This window comes from Geospiza fortis, unplaced genomic scaffold (genome assembly GCF_000277835.1).
Source record: "Geospiza fortis unplaced genomic scaffold, GeoFor_1.0 scaffold23, whole genome shotgun sequence".
Lineage (NCBI taxonomy): Eukaryota > Metazoa > Chordata > Aves > Passeriformes > Thraupidae > Geospiza > Geospiza fortis.
In genome coordinates, this window is record NW_005054303.1 from 6,494,949 (window position 1) to 6,517,115 (window position 22,167).

Sequence of the window (22,167 nt, forward strand, 5' to 3'; positions counted from 1 at the left end):
AGGTCTGTGTGGTGCAGATCGGGTCGGGTCGGTACCGTGCGGATCAATGCGGTACGGGTCGGGTCTGTGCGGGGCACGGGAGCCCCGGAGCACGGTGCCGCGGGTCGGAGCGCTGCGGGGCCGTGCGGGGCGGGTCGGCAGCGGGGAGCACGGAGCGGGGAGAAGCGCTCCAGTCCCACGGGCGGCCGCGGGGTAACGGGGAGAGAGGGAAAGGCGGAACGCGCGCCGCTGCCGCGGCTTGTTTCTCCACATGCTTGTTTGTTCGAGTAAAGGGTGTTACGGAGAATTCACTGAGAAAAAGGATTCTCGTTTACAAAAACACCACCCAACTCGTTCGGCAGCCGAAAGGGCTGTGTGAAGGAATCCTGATGAATGAGCACAGCGCTGAGGGAGTTGTTGGTTTGTGGGCTGCGATCGCCTCAGCTATTTGTTTATGCCTTTTTTTTTTCCAAGACAACTTTTGAGGCGAGGAAGCGACTAACAAAGCACAAGTTTAAGACGATGCTTTTGCTTGCAGCCGAGCTGAAGTGAACACTGAAATCCTGCGTTTCCCATCAGGTAGCAAATACCACACATATGATTACTTTTAGAGAATGAAAGAACCTACTTTGCTCTGTAAATGAGGACTATGTTTCACTCAGAGCAAGGGGTGAGAGTATTTTCCATCTGCCAAATGAACATACCACAGAAATTTTCTTTTCATCTGGGACAGAGCCGTGTTTGTGCATCTCTGAATATGGCTACAGTCGTGGAGGGGAGTTGGGTTCGCCTGGACATAGCATTAACCCCTCTAACCACAATAGGCAACGCACAGAGAGAAATTTGTTTCCATTAGTCTTTTCCTGACTGAGATCTTTACTGCAGTTGTATAGTCAGTACAGCAATGAAGCCCTTCAGGCTGTGGGTTCACATCTTACTGAAGGATCCAGGGTTGGTGTTCACACCTGCCCTGCAGCCTGCCTGGCTCACAGCACAATGCCTCCTTATGAGGAGCCTGTGAAGGAAGGTGAAGCGGGGAAATTCTGCCTACGCACAACTAGGCTCAAGCCAGTGTTTTCCTTCTCTTAGTTTTAATGAGCAACAAATTTTTTGCCCAGAAAAGAATCCAGCTCACAGCTCAGGATTTGGATAATTAATATGCCATTTAAAAAACATGTTTGCAGAGTCAACATTATGATTACAAAGAGAAAACAAGCAAACAGGGAGTAACTTGACCTGGTTTTGTTGCTTTCCCATTCTAGCCTGACAATTTGTCAATCAGGTGGAATTTCCTCCAACGTCTTTGGTACACTGCTTTAGCAGAAGAAATAATGTGCAAATATAGTTTCTACTTTCCCTCCCTTCTCACAATGATCTCTTTGTATTAAGCAACAGGCTTTTGCATAGATCAGGTACCAACCCCAGAGTGTCACAGGCTTTCTATTTCTGAAATTATTGAATCCTGAGTTGCTCTCTCTCTCATTTCTGAAATTATGCCCCTGTGTTTGAGCCCCTTTAACCATTTCTATTTAGGAGAAGTTGGTCAGAGAAGCCTTGATCCTATGCTATTCAAGGCAGGAAGAGCTCTGCCAGGACTTTAAGGAGACCAGTATCTGCCTCAGCAAGAGTCCTTACTTTTGCTTCTTAAACACACACATTCTTTGGAAAATTTTGTAAAATAATCAATTTCCTGAATTTTCAGTCTTCAAGGGAAGGCTTTATTGCAAACCCCAGGAAAGCTGCCAACCAATAACATCCCGCTAGAATGAAGTAGACTGATTGATACCAACAGGTCCTTAAAATTTATCTTAGTCTTTGTCCCTCTTTGATTGCAAGTCCTCAAGGTCTGGGACCACCTCTCCTTCATGGTTTGGGGAGAGCATGACCAGTCCCGTGCAGAGCAGATGGCAGTGCTGGAAGAAGCTGTGGTCCAGCAGGATAATCCCCTTCTCTCATCAGTGTGCCTTGACTGATCCCACAGTGTTCTACCCCGTAGTGCCCATGTCCCCATAGGACTAGGAGAAAATAGTCCAAGTCCAAGTCCATTGAGACCACTGCAGCTTGTGTAAGATGTAGCCTGGATTTTCAGCTGAGTTCAGTCTCTGACATGCACACACATAAACTGCCTCTGTGCAAATAGAGTAGACCTATAGATTCAGAAGGTGAATATTAATTGGTTGGCAGGAAGACTCACAGTCTTGTTAATGTATATCTGCTTTCAGTGTTAATGACTAATTAAAAAAAAAGGCACGCTGAATTTTTTTGTTTTTTAGTGTTTTCTTTATTTTTAACTGTGTGTTGTCCTCACCCTTCATCTTCCCCATTCTTACTGTGGTAGGACATAGTGTTCTCATATCCTCCATCTTGAGCTAGGGCAGCTTCCCATGCTTGGAAATTCAATTGAGGTGATGGAGTTTTAATTTATGGACAAAACTAGCTGCATCTCTGGTGTTAGGTTGTGATATTGTGACACCTGTGGTTGTGGTGGTAATTGCCAAGAAGGAATATTAATAGCCCCTTCATTGTCTTTGTTCTCTTAGGAGTCTCTGGTGGGTTTTTGTTTGCTTGTTTTTATAAAATCTTACCACTTTTTCTTTGTTTGCCTTACCTAAATGCTCAATATTGTATCAGGTTATAACACTGATAGTACTGTATGCTAATTTTCCCAAAGTTACCATGAAATAACTAATTTGTCTCTTAAGTTAACACTTTTCTATCTGACTGCACCTAACCTCTTACCCTACTGTGTTGCCTAGAAATGAGCCCAGTGATAGACTATCCAGAGTATTCTTTCACGGTGCCAAAAAGACATCAAACATTTTGCAACCCATTTCCCATGACATTTCCATCTGAGAATCATGTACTCTATGTTGATGCTCTAAGATGTTTTTCCCCCACTCCCTTGCTTGAATTCAGAACTATCCAAAAATACCTAGGGAATGGTAGAAAGAAGCACAGGAAGCCAATTTTAATCTGTCACTGATTCCCATGGGTGCTGCAAGGTGAGGGACGATTGTGGCGTGAAATGTTAGGGATGAGAGAATCATCATCTTCCAGAGCAGATACCAGAAACAAAACCATTTCCTTCTAAAAGCCTTTAGTAAAGATTATTCTGAGTTAAAATGAACAATATAGTTATAAATAAGGTGCTGGCTTTGTAAGGTTGTGGGAAATTAAAGCCTATGCAAAATCACTCTGCTCAATACAGGCGATTCTGATCCCAAAAGCAAGTTCTCAGATGAGAGTATTTGCACAGCAAGTAACAGAAGAGATACCTCTAAAACATTTAACAGCTTGTTGAGGCTTATCTCTAATTTTGATGGGGTGTTTTCCTAATGAGCTCCTCTCACATCAATTAGCTGCCGAATCTGATGTCAAAAAAATAAATCCAAACTTTCTCTTGGCACACAGTTCCATGAGGGCTCTGTGGAGATTTCCACGATATCGAGGTCTACCAGCATTCAGAGGAGCTGGCTTAGTCATTCTTCCCATCTGCTCTACCTCTTCCTCCCTCCACTGCTCCACACATGCTTCCTGGCTGGCTGCTCCCCTTCCCTATCTCCAAGCATCCTGTCTGGCTGCCCCCCACCCCTCCTGCTGTACCTATTCCTTGTGGCATCTTCCATGAGGAAGCTCAGGTAGTTTAGTGCTGAGATCAAAGAGCTGAAATAAATGAGCTGCTTTAAAGCAACCAGTGGAAAAGGAAGAATCCACCAAGGAAGCACCCATAGCAAGCAGCATAGCAAAAATAATTTGAAAAAACTTTGAGTTGAATCATCCCGAAATCATGAGTTTGCTTTAAAAATTGTGATAGTTAAACACAGGAACATTTTAGTTCTTTTTACTTCTTCTTTGACCATTTATGAATCTAGTTTTAGCTCCTTTTTGCCAAGAGGGCCAGCAGGAGCTTGGGCAGCTACAGCAAGCTGGAAGTTGAGGTGAACCGTGGCTCCGCAATGGCTGATTGTGCAACACCAGGAGCCAAGGAGGCTGAGTTAGAGTCATCTGCCAGCACTGGCCCTTTGCAAGCCTGTGTTTTGTAGTGTTGGGAGTCCACAGATGAGTGTCTGAGAAATTCCCGAGGGTGATACTTACCCCAGTAGTTTCTTTGGAGCAGAAACAGTAAAAACTGCAGCTTGCCACAAAGTTAGCGGTGAGAGGCAGCACGGTCTGGAAATAGCAGCCTCCTACCCCTTTTCTCTCTCCCAAACTACGTGCTGTGTCTCATGCTGAAATGCCTCAGCTCCTCCACTTCGAGAGCCGTTTCATCTCGCTGCTTCCTGAGAGAGATCGACATCTTCTGTGGAGCACACGCTGCTGGGAGAGGAAGGCAGCTTTGGCCTGCGGAGAGCAGAACTCAAGTACTGCGTGGGTGGCCAAAGACAAGAGCTTCTGAAACGAGGGAACAGAACAGATCTCTAATCTCCAGACTCTGACACATATCGCACTTCTCTCAGTTGCTTAGGAAAGAGATTTGCATCCAAAAAGAAGTGGGAGGTTTAAATAGGAGTTCATACATTTATCTTCTGCGGTCCATGCGGTGATTTACATTTTGCTGGTCCCATGGAATTCACAATACTTCATGAAGTGCATTCATTATAAACGTGCAACCAGGGGAAACAAAGACTCTGTCCAAGTTCCTACCTGCAGTATCCAAAAGCTGAGCTGAGGTGCAGTCAGGGAAACAACGCTGTGGGGTGTCACTGATGTCAGCGCTTGTTTTGGGTTGTACCGAGATGCTGAAGTCACTGTCCCACCCTGCTAGAGTACTGGGCATGGTCCTGCCTGTGGATGGCCCAGGCCACCTGGGTGGTTCTCAGCTATCGTTCCATTCTCCTAGGACTAACAAAAGACTGAGATATGGAGGAATTGGATCTACAGAAGCACCTGGCCACGGAAAATGTGAACTGGCATTCTTTGCAGGGACATGCACCTTCTTGTACCATGTGAGCAGCCATGAAGTCATGGCTTCATCCACCACCACAACTGTAGCTCTGTCATGGAGTGCCCACTCCTCCGCCTTGGCTGAACTGACAGCCTGCTCTGCTGCAGCAGAGTGGCCTGAATAAGGCACCCTTTCTTCTTCTGGGTGGAAAAACCTCCTTTGACCTGTTTGTTTATTGGGACTTGCTGAGCAGGGTTTCCTGTGACCCATCGAAATTTTCCACTCTGCAGAACGCAAGCAGCAGACCATTGCTTCTCCCACCTCTCGCCATTCTTATGCACTGCCTGTCCCAATTCTCCTTGTAATCAATAGCAGGGGTTTCTTTTTGTAGCACACACAAAGGCTTGAGTCCTTGAATGAAGACAAGTTTGCATTTATCAGGGGCTGTGGCGGGAGGTGGGGTGGCTGCCCAAGGCTGAGCTCCCGGTTTGTTTGTGGCGTGTCTGAATCAGTGGGAGCTGTGTTTGTGCTGTGATTGCACCCAGAGCTCTGTCCTGGTGCCACGAGGCTGAGCTGCAGAGCCACCTTGGGGATGTCCATCCAGCACAATTTAAGTACAGGGCTGGAAAAGCCCTTGGGATTGATCCATTGAAATAAGGAGGGGAGGGCTCCTGTTTCTGCCATGCCAGAAAAATGATAGATTTGCAAGTGGAGCTGTGGTTCAAGGCCAATTTCTGCCTCATATCTACACTTTGTTAGAAGGTGCACCTTCAATATGGTATTGTTAGGCTGTTATCACAATATTTCCATGAGTGCTCGGTGGGAAATGATTACTTTGGGAAGCCTGGGAAGGGAAGAGGGTGTCCTGCAGTCCCTGCTAATCTAGCAGCAGCCCTGGCATCCTGAGGTCAGGTCTCACTTTGCCAGCCAGTTGTCTCCAGCACTGGGGCAGCTCAGGGAGAAGGGGTGATGTTCCAGAGTAGGAGGAATCTCTAAATAGAAGTGCCCTGATTTTGGAGGTGCTGCTGCCTGTGGGAGAAAAGTTTGGGGCTCGGAGCCTCTGAGACATGCTCCTTTATCAAGTGGGCTGCTAGGATTGCAGCCTGTGGCCCAGTTCCTGTTTCTGTTTTAAAGCACACTTGCTTTAAAAACATCTACTTTGCAATTCACAGTGGATTTATCCTAAGGAGAAGAGTCTGCTGCTGTGCCTGGTGGAGTCCTCTGCCCCTATGCAGAGCAGACTCAGGAGAGACAGCCAGGCTGGGCTTCCCATACACTGCAGCTGACCAGAGCTGCTACCCAATATCCCACGTCTGCTCTGGCACCAGTTGCTCTCCCATGGGTGGTGAGACCACCCCACTGGGACAGGCTGTGTCCTCAGGTTGTAGAAGCTCCAGAAATGCAGTTTGCTCCAGATGCTTTCCAACGTGGAGAGAAGCCCAGAGAGCACCTTTCAGTGCCTGGGCTTGTGACCCATGCCACCAGCACAGGTGGAGACTCATCCCCTTGTGTGAGCTGAGGGCCCTGGCTCTGGGCAAAGGGTCCACCACTGAAACATTCCTTGGTCTCACTAGAGAAAACTTGGAACATCTCAGGACTTCCTTGCTTGATGCTATGGCTCCTAAAGTGGCAAGACATGACCAGCTCATTGGAGTAATACCTAAATTAATTGCTCTTTACTGGGAGGTATAGCCAGGCTCCACATCAGGGGTGGCCAAGGCAATACCACTGGTCTTGGTGACTTGGGACTTGACTTGGTTCCTATTAATGGCAGTACAGCTGTGCTGGTGCTCCTGCAGCCAGAGGAGAAGCTGGTTATCAAGCTGAGGCAAAGGAAGGCAAGTTATTTTGGCAGCAGAAGATGGGTGTGTTGGAAGAGGGTGCATTGAGCAAATGGGCTCCAGGCTGGAAAGTAGCAAAGGTGGCTAAAAGTAAGGGACAAGAAGAGATAACCAGAGAAAAGGCTTTACTTGGGTAATTTCCAGATGGTTTCCTTTGCAGTAAAAGCCCTTTACAAGGTCTCAGTAGCTGTGCCTTGTTTCTAAAAGATTAGGCAGTATCACAGAAGCAAGGGGTTTAGTTTATGTTTCCTCTCTTGTCAGCCACAGAAGGTAATCACATCTATTAGGCAGGTAAAGTGAGTATTTTTTTCTTCAGAGAGTAAATGCATTCTGGTAGTTCTATACTGGAACTGGAAATGCTGAACTCTACAACAGTCTTAACTGGGAAGAAGATTTTCTGGTTTAAAATATGGCTGTGATACTGGGAGAAGGGACATTTTCCATGCTGTGGTCCTGAAGTGAATTATTTTTATTCCAGGTTTCAAGTAGCTGAGCAGCAGGGGCTGGCATCCCCTGACCAACACTGCATGCACCATAGGACAGAGTTGCCCAAAACACCTGAGAGGGGATTGGGCTTGGGTCAGTTAAATCCAGAAGTCCTTTGCTGAGACTGGAAAGCAATGGATGTGGGTTTAATTAATTCAGTACTGCATGGGTCCTTGTATAGCACTAACCAGTCATCTGAAGATAACCCTGAATAGGAAGTGGCCTGGCTTGGATTCCAGCCAGTGATCATGTGGCGCCTGGTTCCTTATCTCCTCCACCCTTTTGTCTCTCATTGGCAGTGTAATAATTACTCGGTGTAATAATTGTTCTTATTACATCCAGTATTTTCTGAAGGAGACATTGAAGATAGACAAATTCAAGCTGAATTTTCATAGCTTTAATAGCAGCAGCTTTGTAATGGGTAGTGGGATAAAAATCTTCTTCCCAGAGCATTGGATAGCATAGTATCAGATGCTCCCTTGTTTTTATAAGAGACAAACATTGAGTGTAGTCATGAATTTTTAAGGGACAAAACATTAGCCTCCCCGATGTTGGTTTGGTCATTGGTTAGGAAGGAGAATTGCCAGACAAGAATTAAACGTTCTGGATTGAATCCTGGGGATAGAGAAGTGATTTCCTGCTTCCCTAATTTTCAATAAGCATGGCCTGTGGCACGAGAAGAAACTCCAGAATGCAATACACAATTTTCCCTCTGTCACTGTTTTTGAATAAAATCAGTGTGCAGTTAATCCAGTGTAATAAATCTTGGTAGGAAGGCTTCCAGAGCAGGTAGATTTGTTTAATCATTTGGGCTGGAATCCAAACCACTGGAGGATATAAAATATATATACTAGTGCTATTCACTTCACTGAAAACACCATTTTTCCATCCAAGGAAATAGCTGTGGCTGGCATGAATATATATTTGGAAAGCTGTAGAGCTAAACAAATTTCTCTGAAAATCATCTCTGGCCTAGATACTGACTATATTTACGCACTGTAACTCCTGAGGCTCATCAGCTAAGGCTTTCTGACAGAGAAGTCATCAGAAATCAGTGATTCACTCTTTGAAATGGTGGGATCCTCACTCCTGCTCAGTAGGCTCCCTGTCTTGATACCAGTCAACATATTACCTTCAAATTGGAGAACATTTTTTAAAAAATCACTCCCCGTGTGACTTCCAAAAGAACTATGCAGTAATGCAATGTTAATGGATCCTTCTTTGAGCATATGTTGTCTTCCTTGTGTATTGATCAGTAGAACTGTCTCTCACTAAACAAACTAATCCTGCCAAATAAGGGAATACATTTTTTATTTTCCAATTTTCCAACCATCAATACAATTTTTGTATGGGAGGATTTCAGTGTCCCAGTTTCAGCAGTTTTTGTGTAACTCAGACTAAGGAATAAAGTTTAGCATCATAAAGAGTTGGATTGTGAGGTGTTTCAGTTAGCTTTTGGTGGCTTTGGTACATTAATTGCCTCAGTAATTCACAAGGTGTTCTATGAAGATCAAATCCCACCTTGCACAGAAAATGATACAGACCTTCACAGTGGGGCTTTCTGCAGAACTCTTTCACACTAGTGCCTGCCAGCGTTGTCCCTCTGGTCACCAGCTCTGACTCTGCTCTGTTGTCTCTTCCAGGCACTTCTAGGCTTCGACTGAGTCTGCACCACACTCCCTCAGCAGTGCAGGCGCCTGCAGCAAGGACAGTTTTTGGAAGTGACACCGTGGATGTGATTGAAGGTAACGTGCTCTCTTCTGTCACTGCCCTGTACTTGCTGCTTATCCTCCACAGAGCCTCCTGCTCTGGCTGGCTTCCCCTTTGCTGCCTGTCCTGGCTGGGGAGGGAGAGCAGGATCAGGCCTCAGTTCTTGCATGTCTGAGAATCCCCCAGACCGATCCCTGCTTCAGGTAACAGCTCTTCCTAACCATGGCTCAGCTTGTCCCATAAAATGTGTTTGTGCTCCTGTCCTTAAGGAAATATTCCTTGCATCACATGACCTGCCTATTTTCCATGAGTGCTGCACATTTTTGAGTGCTGAGGCTGGTCTGCATTCAGATACTGGTTTTTTCCCCATGAATTTCACAGGTCAGTTTTGCCCTCTGTTCAAAACCTAAAATAAAAGTGTGTGCATTGTTTCTGAGGCCTTTCCCATGGGAGGTGGTTTAGCACTTGTCAGGCTAAATATTGCTCTGTACGTTACTGACCCTGTTAGTGCCATCACAAGCAGCAGAAAGTGATCTGTGCTTTTGCTCCATGCCCCAGGAAAAAGATCAGCATAGTGTGGTCCTGGCACTATAGCACTTTAGCACTGCATTTAAGATAATCTTCTCTAAATGTAGTTTTGTCACAGAAATGCAAGAACAGATTTCACTTTCCCCTCCCTTCCCCACTGGCATATTTATGCTTAATTAAAACTAGGGGAAGTAATGTGTCTCTTAATTCACTGACACAAGAATTTTAAGGTTCAGAGTAGATGACTCATCCACCAGAACAGAATTTATCCTTTGTTTGTAAATGCTATTTATTGCCTTGTTTTGCATCACTATGGCTACTGTATGTCATTGGTGATACCAGCATCTACCATACATAACATGAATGCAAGACTGAATTGAAGAGCTGTAGTTCTTATCATTGTTTGAATCAGCCACTCTTCTGTTGCATGTTAGTCAGTACATCTCACGTAAAAGCAACTCTAAAAGTGGCTTAATATTTTCCATCAACACTGGCTGAAAAGCAAAAAATTGTCCTGTGCATAAATGTTATCACAGTTTGAAAAGCCCTAAGCAGTACCACCAAGCCTGTTGTTCAGTTTATATGGCTTTATAAACAACTCATTGATGTCCTACAGGTGATTTTGAAGTTTCAGTGAACTGATTTGCAGTGGCATTCTCAATTATTTTACATCTAGTTACATTTCCTGTTAAAGAGCTAGTTAAGCTCGTTAGAAACATCACTGCTTTCACAGCCCATATAGATCCTTCTGCTTTCCTTCACTGTTTCAAAGTGAAGACTGGGAATAATTAATCTATTCCAGTTAAAGCCTAATTATTTTGGCAATTGCATGGCCCCATGTTCTATTCTGAAACACATCAAGTACAATCACTTCTGCTGTCCTATTCAATCAAAGCCTTAAGTTGCACAGATTTTCTGAAATGGCCTGGGCTTCAACAGCTTGGGAACTGATTCACTGAGGCATCTGCTGTAACACTGGCAGGACTGTCACCATTTTTCTAGCCCAAATCATTTGTCTTTGTCATTTACAAATAATGTGGTCTTAGGGAAGCACGGAGCCCATTATTGCTCAATAATAGAATTTCGTGAGGTCTTAACATCTTTGAGCTTGTATGACACATTTGACAGCGCATGTGTGGATGTATATCTCGAATTTCCCATGGAATGAGGACAGAGAAATATTTAAACATTTGCAATATATTGAATGGGTGCTAAAATAAACCAGCCAGCTATGAATGACTGCAGGAGTCTGCTGCTGGCTAGCAGGGACCACCCCCCAGGACACACAGCAGTGGGCATGGCTTTTCTGTGGTTGCCAAGACTAAGACTTCATAAATACTGACCCCATGCAAAGCCTCCAAGATTATTTCTATCTAGACACACACTTTCTCATTTCCTTTTCCTTGCAATCTGGGACAGCTGGGCTTATGGTGCTGAACCCCAAAAAGGATGCCAAGAGAAAGATGTTCATCTTGGACATGCTCAGAGTGGTGGGCCCAGTGCTCCTCCAGGCTCACAGCTGGCTCTGGCTACCACAGGGTGTGAAAGCCCTGCAAAGCAGCTCTTCCCAAAGAGCTGGGCTGGGAGAGCATGGTCCTGCTATTGCCTGGTGTGGTCATTACCAGAGGGGCAGCAGGAGGGGTGAAAAGGCCCCTCGGGGAACAAGGAAGAGACTGGGGCCAGGCTGGGGGAAAAAGGCAAGGATGGAATGATCACCAGTGGTGATTCAGAGGGAGGTGATATCAGAGGGAGTGCTACTTTCCTTTTGGTCCAAGGGTACATTTCTGTTCTTTTGAGTGCTGTCTAAGGTGGCAGGAACAGCTGGCAGAGCAGGATCCACAGTTAGCACTGCTGGGAGAGGTCTCCCATTTCCAGGTTGCTGCCCCTCAGTGCTGTTGTCCATAGGTGCTCAGTGGTATGGCCTGCTGGATGCTGCAGGAGTAAAAGCATGTGTCCAGAAAACCTATGTATTGTACTGATTGGTGGTTTGTGCTGTCCCTGGGGAGTGGTGCAGGTCCAAGCAAGGGCTGGGAGCTCAAAACACTCTTCCTAGCAGGCAGAATCTGTCCCTCTTCTACTGTGCCATGGATCTGGGGGGATTCAGGCTGTGTAAGCTGCAGGGTGCTCAGATCAGCCTTTTGCTGGGTTTCAGAGCCTGGTTGTACTTTCCTGTTCCGTGCATGCACCAGGAAGTGTGTGAATTAATTCAGTGTTGGTTGGTCCAAGGCTGACCCTTCAGGGCTTTTTCCTGTGCTGATGAATGTCTGCAGGCTTGGGTCCTGGTCCACAGCTGAGCTCAAGTGTCCCACAGTTCTGCCATGCTTTTTCTTAAGTGTGATGCAGTGGGAGTGAAAGTCTCTGCACTATCATGCTGCTCCGTGCTACAGCTAATTAAAGTCATTGTGAAGGGTTTCCTAGTAATTGCAGATATTGTAAAATTTAGTTCTGTCCAGTAATTGGTAATGTAAGCCTGAAACAAGTTATCCTTAAGATGTTGTAGTTGGCATTTCTCAGAAGGTGCAGCAGTTACAAAGAAGGCTTTTGTGTGTGCAGCAGGACCAGAATTAATGGCAGCATTTAGTCGTGCCTGAAGGAGTGTTTGCTGTGGCAGGTGGCAGGGCAGCCTGATGGATGGTGCCTACATTGTGCGTGCTGCAGGAGGCTCCAGCAGCCACCAACTGCACTACCTGATGAATGCCAGCTAAAGGGGGAGAAAGCCCCATGCCAAACCTCTCCAGGGCTGATGTATTAACATTTAAAATGAGCATAGCCCCTTCAGCTCAGAGTGGCTCTGTTTGCACCTACACACTTAATATGCATTCTGGAGATTTCAGGAATCCTCAGATTTTTCAGTGGAATGCTGTATTTATAAATGGCAAATGGGGGAAAATCCCAATGTGCAGCTGCCCAGGCATGGGCTGGGCTGAGCTGTGCAGCAAGGGCTGTGATGGCTCTGGCTCTGGCTCTGCTCTGGCTCTGGCTCTGGCTCTGGCTCGGCTCTGGCTCTGGCTCTGGAATGCTGCCATGCCCAGCAGAACCAGGCCAGCCCCGTGGCCAGCGCCACTGCCTGCAGTGCCAGGTGGAACAGGGTGATGCTCAATGAGCACATAGGCACCTTAGGTTCCTAAGTCCCTGATTTAAATGAGATTTAGGTGCCACACAGTCCCTCATGCATTTGGAAGTCCCACTCGACACCTCTCCAAACACTCAGGCGAGTAAAGACTGCTGAAAATCTGGTTCTTAGACACCAATACAGCTGGTGTGTCTGGAATTAACAGCTTAAAAAGAAGTGCTGGCTCATGACTAAATGGAAGAGACATCTGGAAGAGCAAATATTGAAGACATTACGAAGAATCAGAATAAGAATTTAATTCAAGGGTGATATTTCCACCAGTTACTTTTTTTGGTCGACAGATGCAATTTCTGAGCTCACATATCAGTAATAAACTGATTGCCGATAACACTGGAGGACTCGAGTTTCCAACTGATGCCTCTGGGACTCTGTGGGGGTCCTCTCTGCTGTTCCAGGGGCAGCTGGGGTCAATGCCCTGCTCAGCATCACAACATGCAGCAGTTACAGTTAGCTTGGAGGCCAAGGAAATATTTTTTGGACAGCTCAGGAAGGACAATGTAACACAATTATTTTAACCAATATAAAAGACCAATACTTTTTGTTAAATTAGCTGTGGGGCCAAAGCTCAGAGCTGAGGTGTCCCATTCTCTTTGACTCCTTCCAGCATGACCGAGGTAATGAACACCCGCGAGCCGGTGATGGAGGAATTCGCGCTCGGCCAGACTCCTGAGGAGGAAGGAGGCCCCTCCAGCCAGGTAACTTCAGCAGAACTGAGAAGTGTCCTGAGTTGTTTGTCAAAAGTGATTTAAAGCAGCCAATAACTGTCCTTAGGGTAGGTGGTGAATTGCAGAGCACTGCTGCCAGAAGAACAAGCCCTGCAATACGTGTTTGATCCTACACAGGTTCTATTATTAAAAGTTAAGAGTTGGGCTGAAGTGCTTGTGGGGTGCCAGGTCTGCAGGGCACAGTGACAGCAGTGCCCAGATCCTGCAGGGATGCAGGCACAGAGGCTGTTTGTCACCAGGAGTTCAGATCTGAGCAACTACTGTGCGATGGAGGCATCCAGCCAGTGCTGTGCCAAGCTTTTACACAGCCACCCTTGAAATGAACTGAGTTCCCTTAGGCTCAGAGGGAGCTCCCTTCTTAGAACAGAGACCATTTGAAATGATTGGCTAAGTCACAGAAATGGCTGTGGCATCACAGCAGCACCGCTGGTCAGGGCCATTTGCTGGCAGGTTCAGGAGCATTTTCTGTGCCCAGGCAGTTCCACACACCCACTCAAGCACCCACCCCTTGCAGCAGGAGGGATCACGATGTCCCAAGCCCCCCTTGTGGCAGCCTCCACATCACAGTTTGTGCTTTGTGCTTGTGCTCATGACTCTGTGTCACTACCAGGGACAAACCACATAATGTGTCCTGGTGGACCCGAGCTGCCTCTCAACACAGTGTGTAGCGTTGTGAGCAGACTCAGAGGGCTACTCCAGGTGCAGCCTCTTGCAGGTGAAAATCTGGCATTTGGAAACCAGGAAAGTCAGAACAGAAATTTGCAAATTCCTTTTGGATCACTTGTTCATGTGGTGAAAGGCTTTGTGCATTTAAAGAGCTCATGGGCTTTGCTGTGCCTCAGAGGCTGCACAGGATGGATGCTGCTCACTCAAGGAGCACATTTTCAATACTCTTTTTCTTCTTCTTCACCAAGTTGCAGGTTCTCAGTGTTGTATTAGTGTATGCTGCCCAAACTCTGTCCCAGCCCTGACTTCACCTGTGCATGCAGGGCTGTTCTGTGGTGTCTCTGATCATATGCCCCAGAGTTTCCTCCCAGCTCCTTTACCTTTCCCCTCTGGGAGGTGTTACCACCCACATTTTAGTGATAGCCACCTGAGGCAAAAAAACCCCAAATCAAACAGAAATGAGATGTAGCACAAACTCAGTGACTCAGTGGGAGAGCCAGGTTCCTTCCAGCAACTTCCAAGCACTCTGTCCAGGAGACTGGTCCTTCTCTTCCTGGAGTCTCCTGCCCACTCATCACACACTCCAGCTGCTGCAGAAAAACACAGCAAGGCCCAACAGGCAGCTCTGCTTCCTGCCAGTCCTGACTCATTCCTGGAGGGACACGGTAAATACTGGGCTCTGGCGGAAAAAAATGATGTGGTTGATGTGAGAAAAGACCATATGAGAATGACACAAACAAAAATAGCCACAGCTGAGGCCACACAGGTGCCTTTCCTAAATTTTCTTGCAGCTGTAATAATCATTTCTCAGTCCATTTTTAGATCTCTCCATGTCATTTCCTTACGCTTCAGAAAGCAGATGAAAAGCAGAATTTTTGTTGTATTGCATCGCCCATCCAGGGGTTGCCAGGAAGTTTGGGGATGGGGTGGCTGTCATGCAGCCTCTGCCACCCCAGCAGGCTGCACAATAGCTGGGGAAGAGGTCACTGTCACCTGCCTGTGCAGCCATGGGAGAAAATGCAGCAATTTGCCCACAATTTTATGGCTATTTTCTGCCAGCTGAGCCGTGAGGCTGAGGAAGCTGGGCTGCATGGGTCTGCAGAGGAAGGCACTGCTGCTCAGCAGGTCTGTGGACCTGTCCTGCCCAAGGAGACTTTGTCTCATATTTGCTTTCCAGTCAAGACAGCTGCCATGGAAATGTCTTTCCAAATTATGAACAGCTCAGGAGAAGTCTGTGTCATGGGAAGTTGGGCAGTGCTTTTCTGATGGGCAGCATAAGCAGCATTGCTTGGTCAGGATGAGTTATAAACTGTGGCTGCAGCTCAGGGTGGCACCAGAAACATTTGCCTTCAGTGATTCATGTGGTCTAATTCTACTGAAGGCCCTTTCTCACAAAAAAAAGAAAATTCCTAATTGTGTCTCATAACACCAATATGCAACATTTCTCACCTTTGTATGGATAGCAGAGACCCTGGTTCAGTGGTGAACATGTTGCAGATGTGTGGGGAGGTTCCCACCAGCCCAGAGCAAACCTGTGGCAGCCTCTGAAGTTAAACTGGGATCATTCTTGCTCTCAAGTCCTGGTTCAGTCCCTTCACATGCACCTTGATTTTATTGTTAGAAATGAAACACAATGAAATAAAATAAAAATAAAACTCAGCTAGCATGGAGAGATTTGTAGCTTGTTAGTTCACATATATGGAAGTTGGAGGATCCAGGAGAAAAGGTTTCAGTGAAGCAACAACAGAGTTTCTTATGGTAATGTCCTGGAGGAGCTGGAATGATTTTTCCTCTAAAAAAACCCTAAAACAATCCACCAGAAACAAAACTATTCAAAACAAAGTACCCTCAGAGATTTAAGTGATCCAGCTACGTTGAAAACAGGAAAGCACTTTTATGTGTTACAATATCCTTCACTAAAAAGCTCTAGTTCAGCTTCAAGCTTTAACCACAGTGGAGTGTTTGATCTGCAGCTTCAATGTGACAAATGAAAATAAATAGCTGGCACGGTCCTCTGTGTAAAGATGTTCTCTGGGGCTACCTGTTTTGCATGAATGCATCATAAAATAGTGTTCCACATTGCAGAAAATAGCTCTGCACAGTGGTGGCTTCTTAATAAACTATCACTGCAAGAAAACATGAATACCGTATCAGAGCAAAAGGACAGCAGCCAGAAGGGCTGCAGCAGCCATTTAGCTTAGCCTTACAGCAATGACCTTGGTGTCCCAAAACCCCACCAGAACTGAAACACAAGTGTGTGGCAGCATAACAGATTTTCTCTCACGAGTCTCCATTTTCACTGTTCATGTCAGATCACACGAGTTCAGGCAATCATCTCCTCAACACACTGGCAAGCAAAGGGTTCCTTTGCTCAGGAAGGGACAGCATGTGCAGGGGAGGGGTGTGCTGAGACCTGCAGCCTGCTTGGCCAGCAAGGAGTTGGGTTCAGCTGGTTTTGAAATCCTCCCTGTGCAGGGCTGTTGATCTGCACCAGTTGGAAGAGGATTTTTTAATGGACATGTAAGAACATGTCAAATGTAAAAAGGACATACACTGCTTGCTCTGAATAAACATCCCTGCACAAAGCTTTGATGTGCATCCCTCAAATGTCTCCCCAGGCCTTCCCAGACTCCCGTGAGAAGTACCCCAAGCTGTCCAAAAGGCTGCCTTCCATCGTGGTGGAGCCCACCGAGTCCGGGGAGGTGGAGAGTGGGGAGCTGCGCTGGCCTCCTGAGGACCTCAAGTCAGCAGAGGACAAAGGTCTTCATGGTGACCAAAGAGTCTGTGTCCAGCAACAGCAGCAGCAGATGGATCTGGAAGGTCTGAATGAATAATTTTCATCCTTGTTCCCCATAGGAAAACAGCTGTTTCAGACAGTGCTGTGCACTGAAATTAACAATGAGACAAACACGAAGGTGCCCAGAAAACATCTGCGCTGGAGGAGTCCTGTGGACTGAAAATTTTGTTGTAGATTTTGAGCAGTGATGTTTTCATCTGCATCAGTCACTCACTTGGCCAACAGGCAGCCAGTGCACTGCACGTTAGCAGGTCACTCTGGGGAGCAGTAATTCTGGTCAGTAGCATGTATCTATCCCTGTCTCCTAGCCTAGAAGTGAAGTGTCTGACAGCTGCACGTTTTCAAAACATCCAGGAATGTGTCAGTGCAGCAGGAACTTGCAAATACATACCCCTGGCTGGTAGTGTCACTGTGGGATAAATGCAGGTAAAGGTAAGACCTTGTCTAAGTGTAGCTTGCACAGGAAGTGCTCCAGTGAGAAACTGGCCTATTTATTTCCTTTTTTTTTTTTTTTTCCAGTGCTGTCCTCTTCTCTTATAGAATGACCTGGTTTCCATTTCAGTGCACCAGCATTTGCCACCCAAACCCCCAGACACAGCAGCCAGGACAGGGTGCAAGATGCACTTTCCCTTTCCTTCAAAGGGGCAATGACAAAAGGTCTTGAAGTGTAAAATCACCTGCTATTGCAGTTGGCATTTCTGGGTGGTGACAACCACAGGGTTTGATCATTCATGAGTAAATGAGCCAAATCTATTTCCTGACTTTCAGGTTATATATTGTGGTTTCTCTTTTGGTTCTGTGCCTTGATTTAGACTCATTATGTCTTCAGGCCTGACAGTTTAAGCAGATTTCCAAGACTGGGTGGCCTTCCCATGACAGTGGCTGTCATAGGGGTCACCTCATCTCACTATCATCTTACCTGGGGTCTCAGGCTCCCTGCAAAGTCAGGCTGTGATGCACTCAGAATTCCTCACTCCAGGTTTAACTACTGGTTTGCAAGCAGAGATTTCTTGTATCAGGTCTGGTCGCCCTAACAGATTAACTGCCAGGTTGAGCAGGTAATCAAACAAAGGCTGCACCTATATGGGAAAATAAGTGCTGATGAGCTGTTTCTTTGCAGATACTTTAGCACACCCAGCTCAAGAAGTGGAAGACAGTACAGATACTCTGGAAAGCAGAACTGAAGAGAATGAGTAGGAGCTCCATGGCCTCAGAAGTGAAACTTCATTGTGAATGTTGTTGGAAAGCTAACACACTCTGAAGACATGTCAAAGTAATCTATATTTAAATCTGCAAGGGTTTTATTTAGTTAGTACCTGGTAAGAAGCATCTGGGCTTTAGAACTGTTCTTCTAACATTTTGATTTTCAGGCTGGGATTCATATTATTTGCTTAATTTCCCCTTGGGAAACAATGGGATGTGTTAGGAAATACAAGGCTGTCAAGGAAAAGATGCTCCTAATTTTAATTAGTGCATTTCATTGGTTTTATCTTTTTCAAGAAAGGCTGCTTTCAGGCGTCAACATCAGGACAAAGGGGTTGCGTTTCTACAGGAGGAATGTCTTAAATCTAAAAACTTTCTTTTTTTAGCCATTTCAAACTAGCACTGTGATATTATGGACAATAGATGTAATATAATGTCACCAGTTGATTTTGTAACTTTTATATAGAGACGCAAGGGCAAGGTTTGCCTCCAGGCTGCCGCCCTGGGGCAGCCCAGAGCAGTTCTCTCCCTTTGGCTAACCTGTGCATATTTGGACGAACCAGCCTTTCCTTAGCTGCCTTTTCAGCAAGGCTGATGCCTTTTGGAAGCGCTTTCTCGCTGTACCTTAGCTGGTGGATGAGCTGGTCACTGGTGTTTGTGGCTGAGGTTGTCTGTGGTGGGCTTGGTGGGGTGGATTGTGCTGTCCATGTGCTCTTCAGGCCAGGTCCAGCCGTGGTGTGGTGTGCACTTCTCACCCTTAACGCTGGTGAGATGGCTCCTGCTTCCCCCAGGGCTGGCTTTGTCCCACCTCGTTATCAGAGATTGTTGTGATGTTACTCCTTTGGTATGTTTGGTGTATAAGGTAGGTGCAGGGGCACAGCTGCTCCTCCCTTGCCCTGAGCAGGGTGGTGGTAGGGGGTAGGTGGCAGGAGCTCCATAGCACATCCCAAACCTGTGCTCCTCTTTGCCTGGCTCCAGGTTTCCCCTGAGCCACCTGCAGTAGGATGGGTGTGGTGGAAGGACAAATACCTTCCTCCCTCCTGGCCAGGTTGGCACTGCTGGCAGGAACATGAGTGCCAAGGGGTGCCCTCCTCACCTGCAGCACGGCCCCCTCAGCTTTGGTGGCACCGTCACCTCCTGGAGCCCAGAGCTCATGGTGAGACAAGCTGTCTGTGGACACCTCTGCACTTCAGTGGATTTTCCTTGGGAATTTGGGGGTCATTTTGACAGGAGTGAATCCCTTCCTGCACAGGGACCTCCCAGAGACTCCCTCCACTGTCCCAGGAGAAGCACCAGTCTCAGCCCAGAACATGACCTGTTGGATGGGCTGGTGGGGGTGGATACTGCCTGTACTCAGAGGGGTTTGACTGTCAGTGATGAGTGTCCTGGAAGCTGCAAAGATGGCTTTTTCCATCTCTGCAGGGCTGGATGGGGTCTGTACTTCCAATTAATGTTGCATCCAGAAGAAGCTGCTTGCTGTAAGTGGAGTGAAATAATAGGATTTCTTCCAGCATTAACTCCTAAGTTGACTTCCAAGTGCTTTCTTTTCTCCAGTAATAATTTTCACTAACAACAACTTTTAATTGTGTGATGGTTGATAAAATTTACTGGCCAGATGTATTAATAAGTTTTTACCTTCTTAGCTACCAAATTTAATATATTTACTTACAAAGAATTCTGTGCAATGAATGTTTATTACAAAGGAAAGAGACTATTTTACTTCAAAGCAACATTAATTTATGTACAAAACTATAGCTCATTATTTGGGGTGTTTGGGATCTAGGACCCTTTTTATAAGCAGTGTAGTACAGTATAATGTGATACTTAAGTTAAACTTTGCTCTCTCAATCTATATAACAATCTGTTTTGCCTTCTTGATGTAGACTTCCTTGCCTACACTGTTAGAATTACTTTGTTGGGTGAGTGGGATTCTGGTCAGAGCACCGAATTTCACCAGAGTAACTGAAGGTTTCAAGAGCACTTCCTAAATTTGGCTGTTGTCCCTGTCACCCCCTCACTGGTGACAGTTTTCTGGTAAAGCCAACGAAGCCAAAGCTGGAGCTCCGTGTTGGCACAGGAGCAGTGAGGGGAGGGGGTCCCCAGCTCAAACCCACGGTGGCAGGAGGAGAGCTGTGCTGGCAATGCAGCCAGGCTGATGGGAGGTGCTCTTTAAATGCTGCTTTTGCATCGACTGTCAAGAAGTTTTACAAAGCTCTGGGGAGAAAACAACAGCAGTGACGACATATTTTTAGCTGTGTGATTTCCTTTTAATCTGCATCTGCCCAGCTCTGTGAGGAATGACGTTAGATGTATCACTTAATTTGCTTTTTGCTTTATAAAAGGAAAACCAGTTGTTTGAAACACTTCCCCCAATTTTCTGTGCTCTCTATCTGCTTTCAGACACTCCCTCCCTTCCTGCTCTGGATGGCTCTTATCCTATTTCCACCTGAGGTCAATGGCACTTCCCTAAATATGTTTCCCAAAGAAACAACTAAATTCTACATACACCCTGATGAAAATACGCCACGCAGGCACTGCTACTTTTTTCATCCTTGTACTTAAAGCTGCAGCTGGTATAGAAATCCCAGATTTCCTTCTTCCAGCCTAATTACTCCTCTCTTTCCTTTCCCCTCTTTTGTGCTGCTCCCCTGAAGTATTTTACCTGAAGCAAATGGTTGCTTCAAACTAAAGCTTTCTCCTAAAGCTGTGTGGCCTCAGTTTAAGAACTGTGCAAAGCCAAACTCCTCCTCCCATTTTTATTTTTCTGACCATGGGCCAGAGGCCCTAAAACAGGAAAGCAAGATAGAGAGAAAATTGTTTTATACAAACAAACCCTATTTATTCAACTTGCAGGTCTATGAATGTCCACTTACTTTGTCTGTGTGCAAGTGTTGTCTCTCTAATAAACTCAATAGTTGTTTTGTATTTTTTTCTGGATTAAAAGCTTTGTAGAAACTAAAAAAAAAAAGACATTCAGTCATATTTTTCTAGTCTAGCTTGTAGAATATTTAATGTAGTGCAGAAAGGAAGTTTTATGAAGTAAGACATGGTTGAACTTTGCTCTATTTCAGTTCTTTCTAATTTTGTAAAATGCCACCTGTACATAATACTCAACTAATGTATGTCCTGTAGATGTATTTCACCATTTAGCCTATTAAATGCCTATACTGAACTGATTGGAAGAAGCAGTGTATCCACAGTGTCTTTGTTTAAACATGGAAACGTTTAGAGATGGTGGTGCATGTCCTGCCGCTAATACAGGGAATGAAGCCCACTCTAGGGCTGCCTTTGCTCCATGGCATGCAAATCCTCACCCAGGCCCTCCAAACCACATGCTCCTGCACAGACAAATTCAGATTTACATCAGGGACAGCTGCCATAGCCATCTCTTCTTTGACCCCTTCCTTGACCAGGCAGCTCAACACTCCCTGCTCCTGTTTGAGGATTTGCTCTCTGCCCTGCTCACCCTGCTGGTGCCCCGCCTTGCTGTGCTACCAGTGAGCCATTGGCTCATCTTCATTTACCTTTCTATGCTATGCACATTTTTAATGTTTCTGGAAAGGAAATTGTGGAGCCCAGCAGGAACTCACATTACTGGAAACCTACACCCTGTGCAAAGAGAGCAGGGTCATGTAGCAGAGAAGATGAGAGGCAGAGATAGTCTGCCAGTGAACAACCAATTTTTTCCCAAAACATCAAATTGCTAGAAAACAAAGGATCAGATAACTGGAAGGTGAAGCTGTGTCTTACTTACCCAGCTCAGCAGCAGCTGCTGCTCTCTGAGATGGGTAAATCCCCTGACAAAGGCATTGCTCCAGGTCAAAGGCAGTTCCCTGCCACTGGAGGGGAATTTTCTGTGTCCCAGGCTGGGGCAGTGAGCCAGCTTTGGCACTGCTGGCACATCTGATGCTTAGTGTCACTCAGCACTGGAGTTTCCATGCGCCATGCATGGAAAATCTCATGTCCAGCATACATTACTGGGAGGGTGGGATGGCACAGGGACTGACACTGCTGGCTGCTCACCTCCCTTGGAGCTGTCCTTCCATCTGGGCTCTTGCTGCGTGGTGTGCATCCACACAAGGATGCAACAGGTGCTACCTGAGGGCTCCAGGGGATGCAATTTCAACTGCTGCTGATTTTATGTTGCTGTGAGATCTGTGCAGAGTCCTGGCTGTTTTCTTTCCTCGAGCCTGAAGGCAGGGGGAGTGTATCAG

The 22,167-nt window shown here is 46.2% G+C and overlaps 1 protein-coding gene across 2 annotated transcripts; it reads left to right on the top strand.

The window, feature by feature from the left end:
* Positions 1-465: 465 nt before the first annotated feature.
* On the top strand, positions 466-21,138 carry LBHD2 (LBH domain containing 2). 2 transcript variants are annotated; one of them, XR_004082947.1, is made up of 6 exons: positions 466-558; positions 8,835-8,936; positions 13,167-13,257; positions 16,572-16,773; positions 17,871-18,023; positions 19,206-21,138. XR_004082947.1 is itself a non-coding variant. In XM_031066306.1 (5 exons), the coding sequence occupies exons 3-5, from the start codon at positions 13,168-13,170 to the stop codon at positions 17,945-17,947; spliced, it is 369 nt and encodes a 122-aa protein (XP_030922166.1). In that variant the 5' UTR covers positions 467-558; positions 8,835-8,936; position 13,167; the 3' UTR covers positions 17,948-21,138. The 2 variants fall into 2 exon arrangements, 1 of the variants encoding a protein (XP_030922166.1); XM_031066306.1 differs by having other exon boundaries at positions 467-558; positions 17,871-21,138.
* Positions 21,139-22,167: the final 1,029 nt, after the last annotated feature.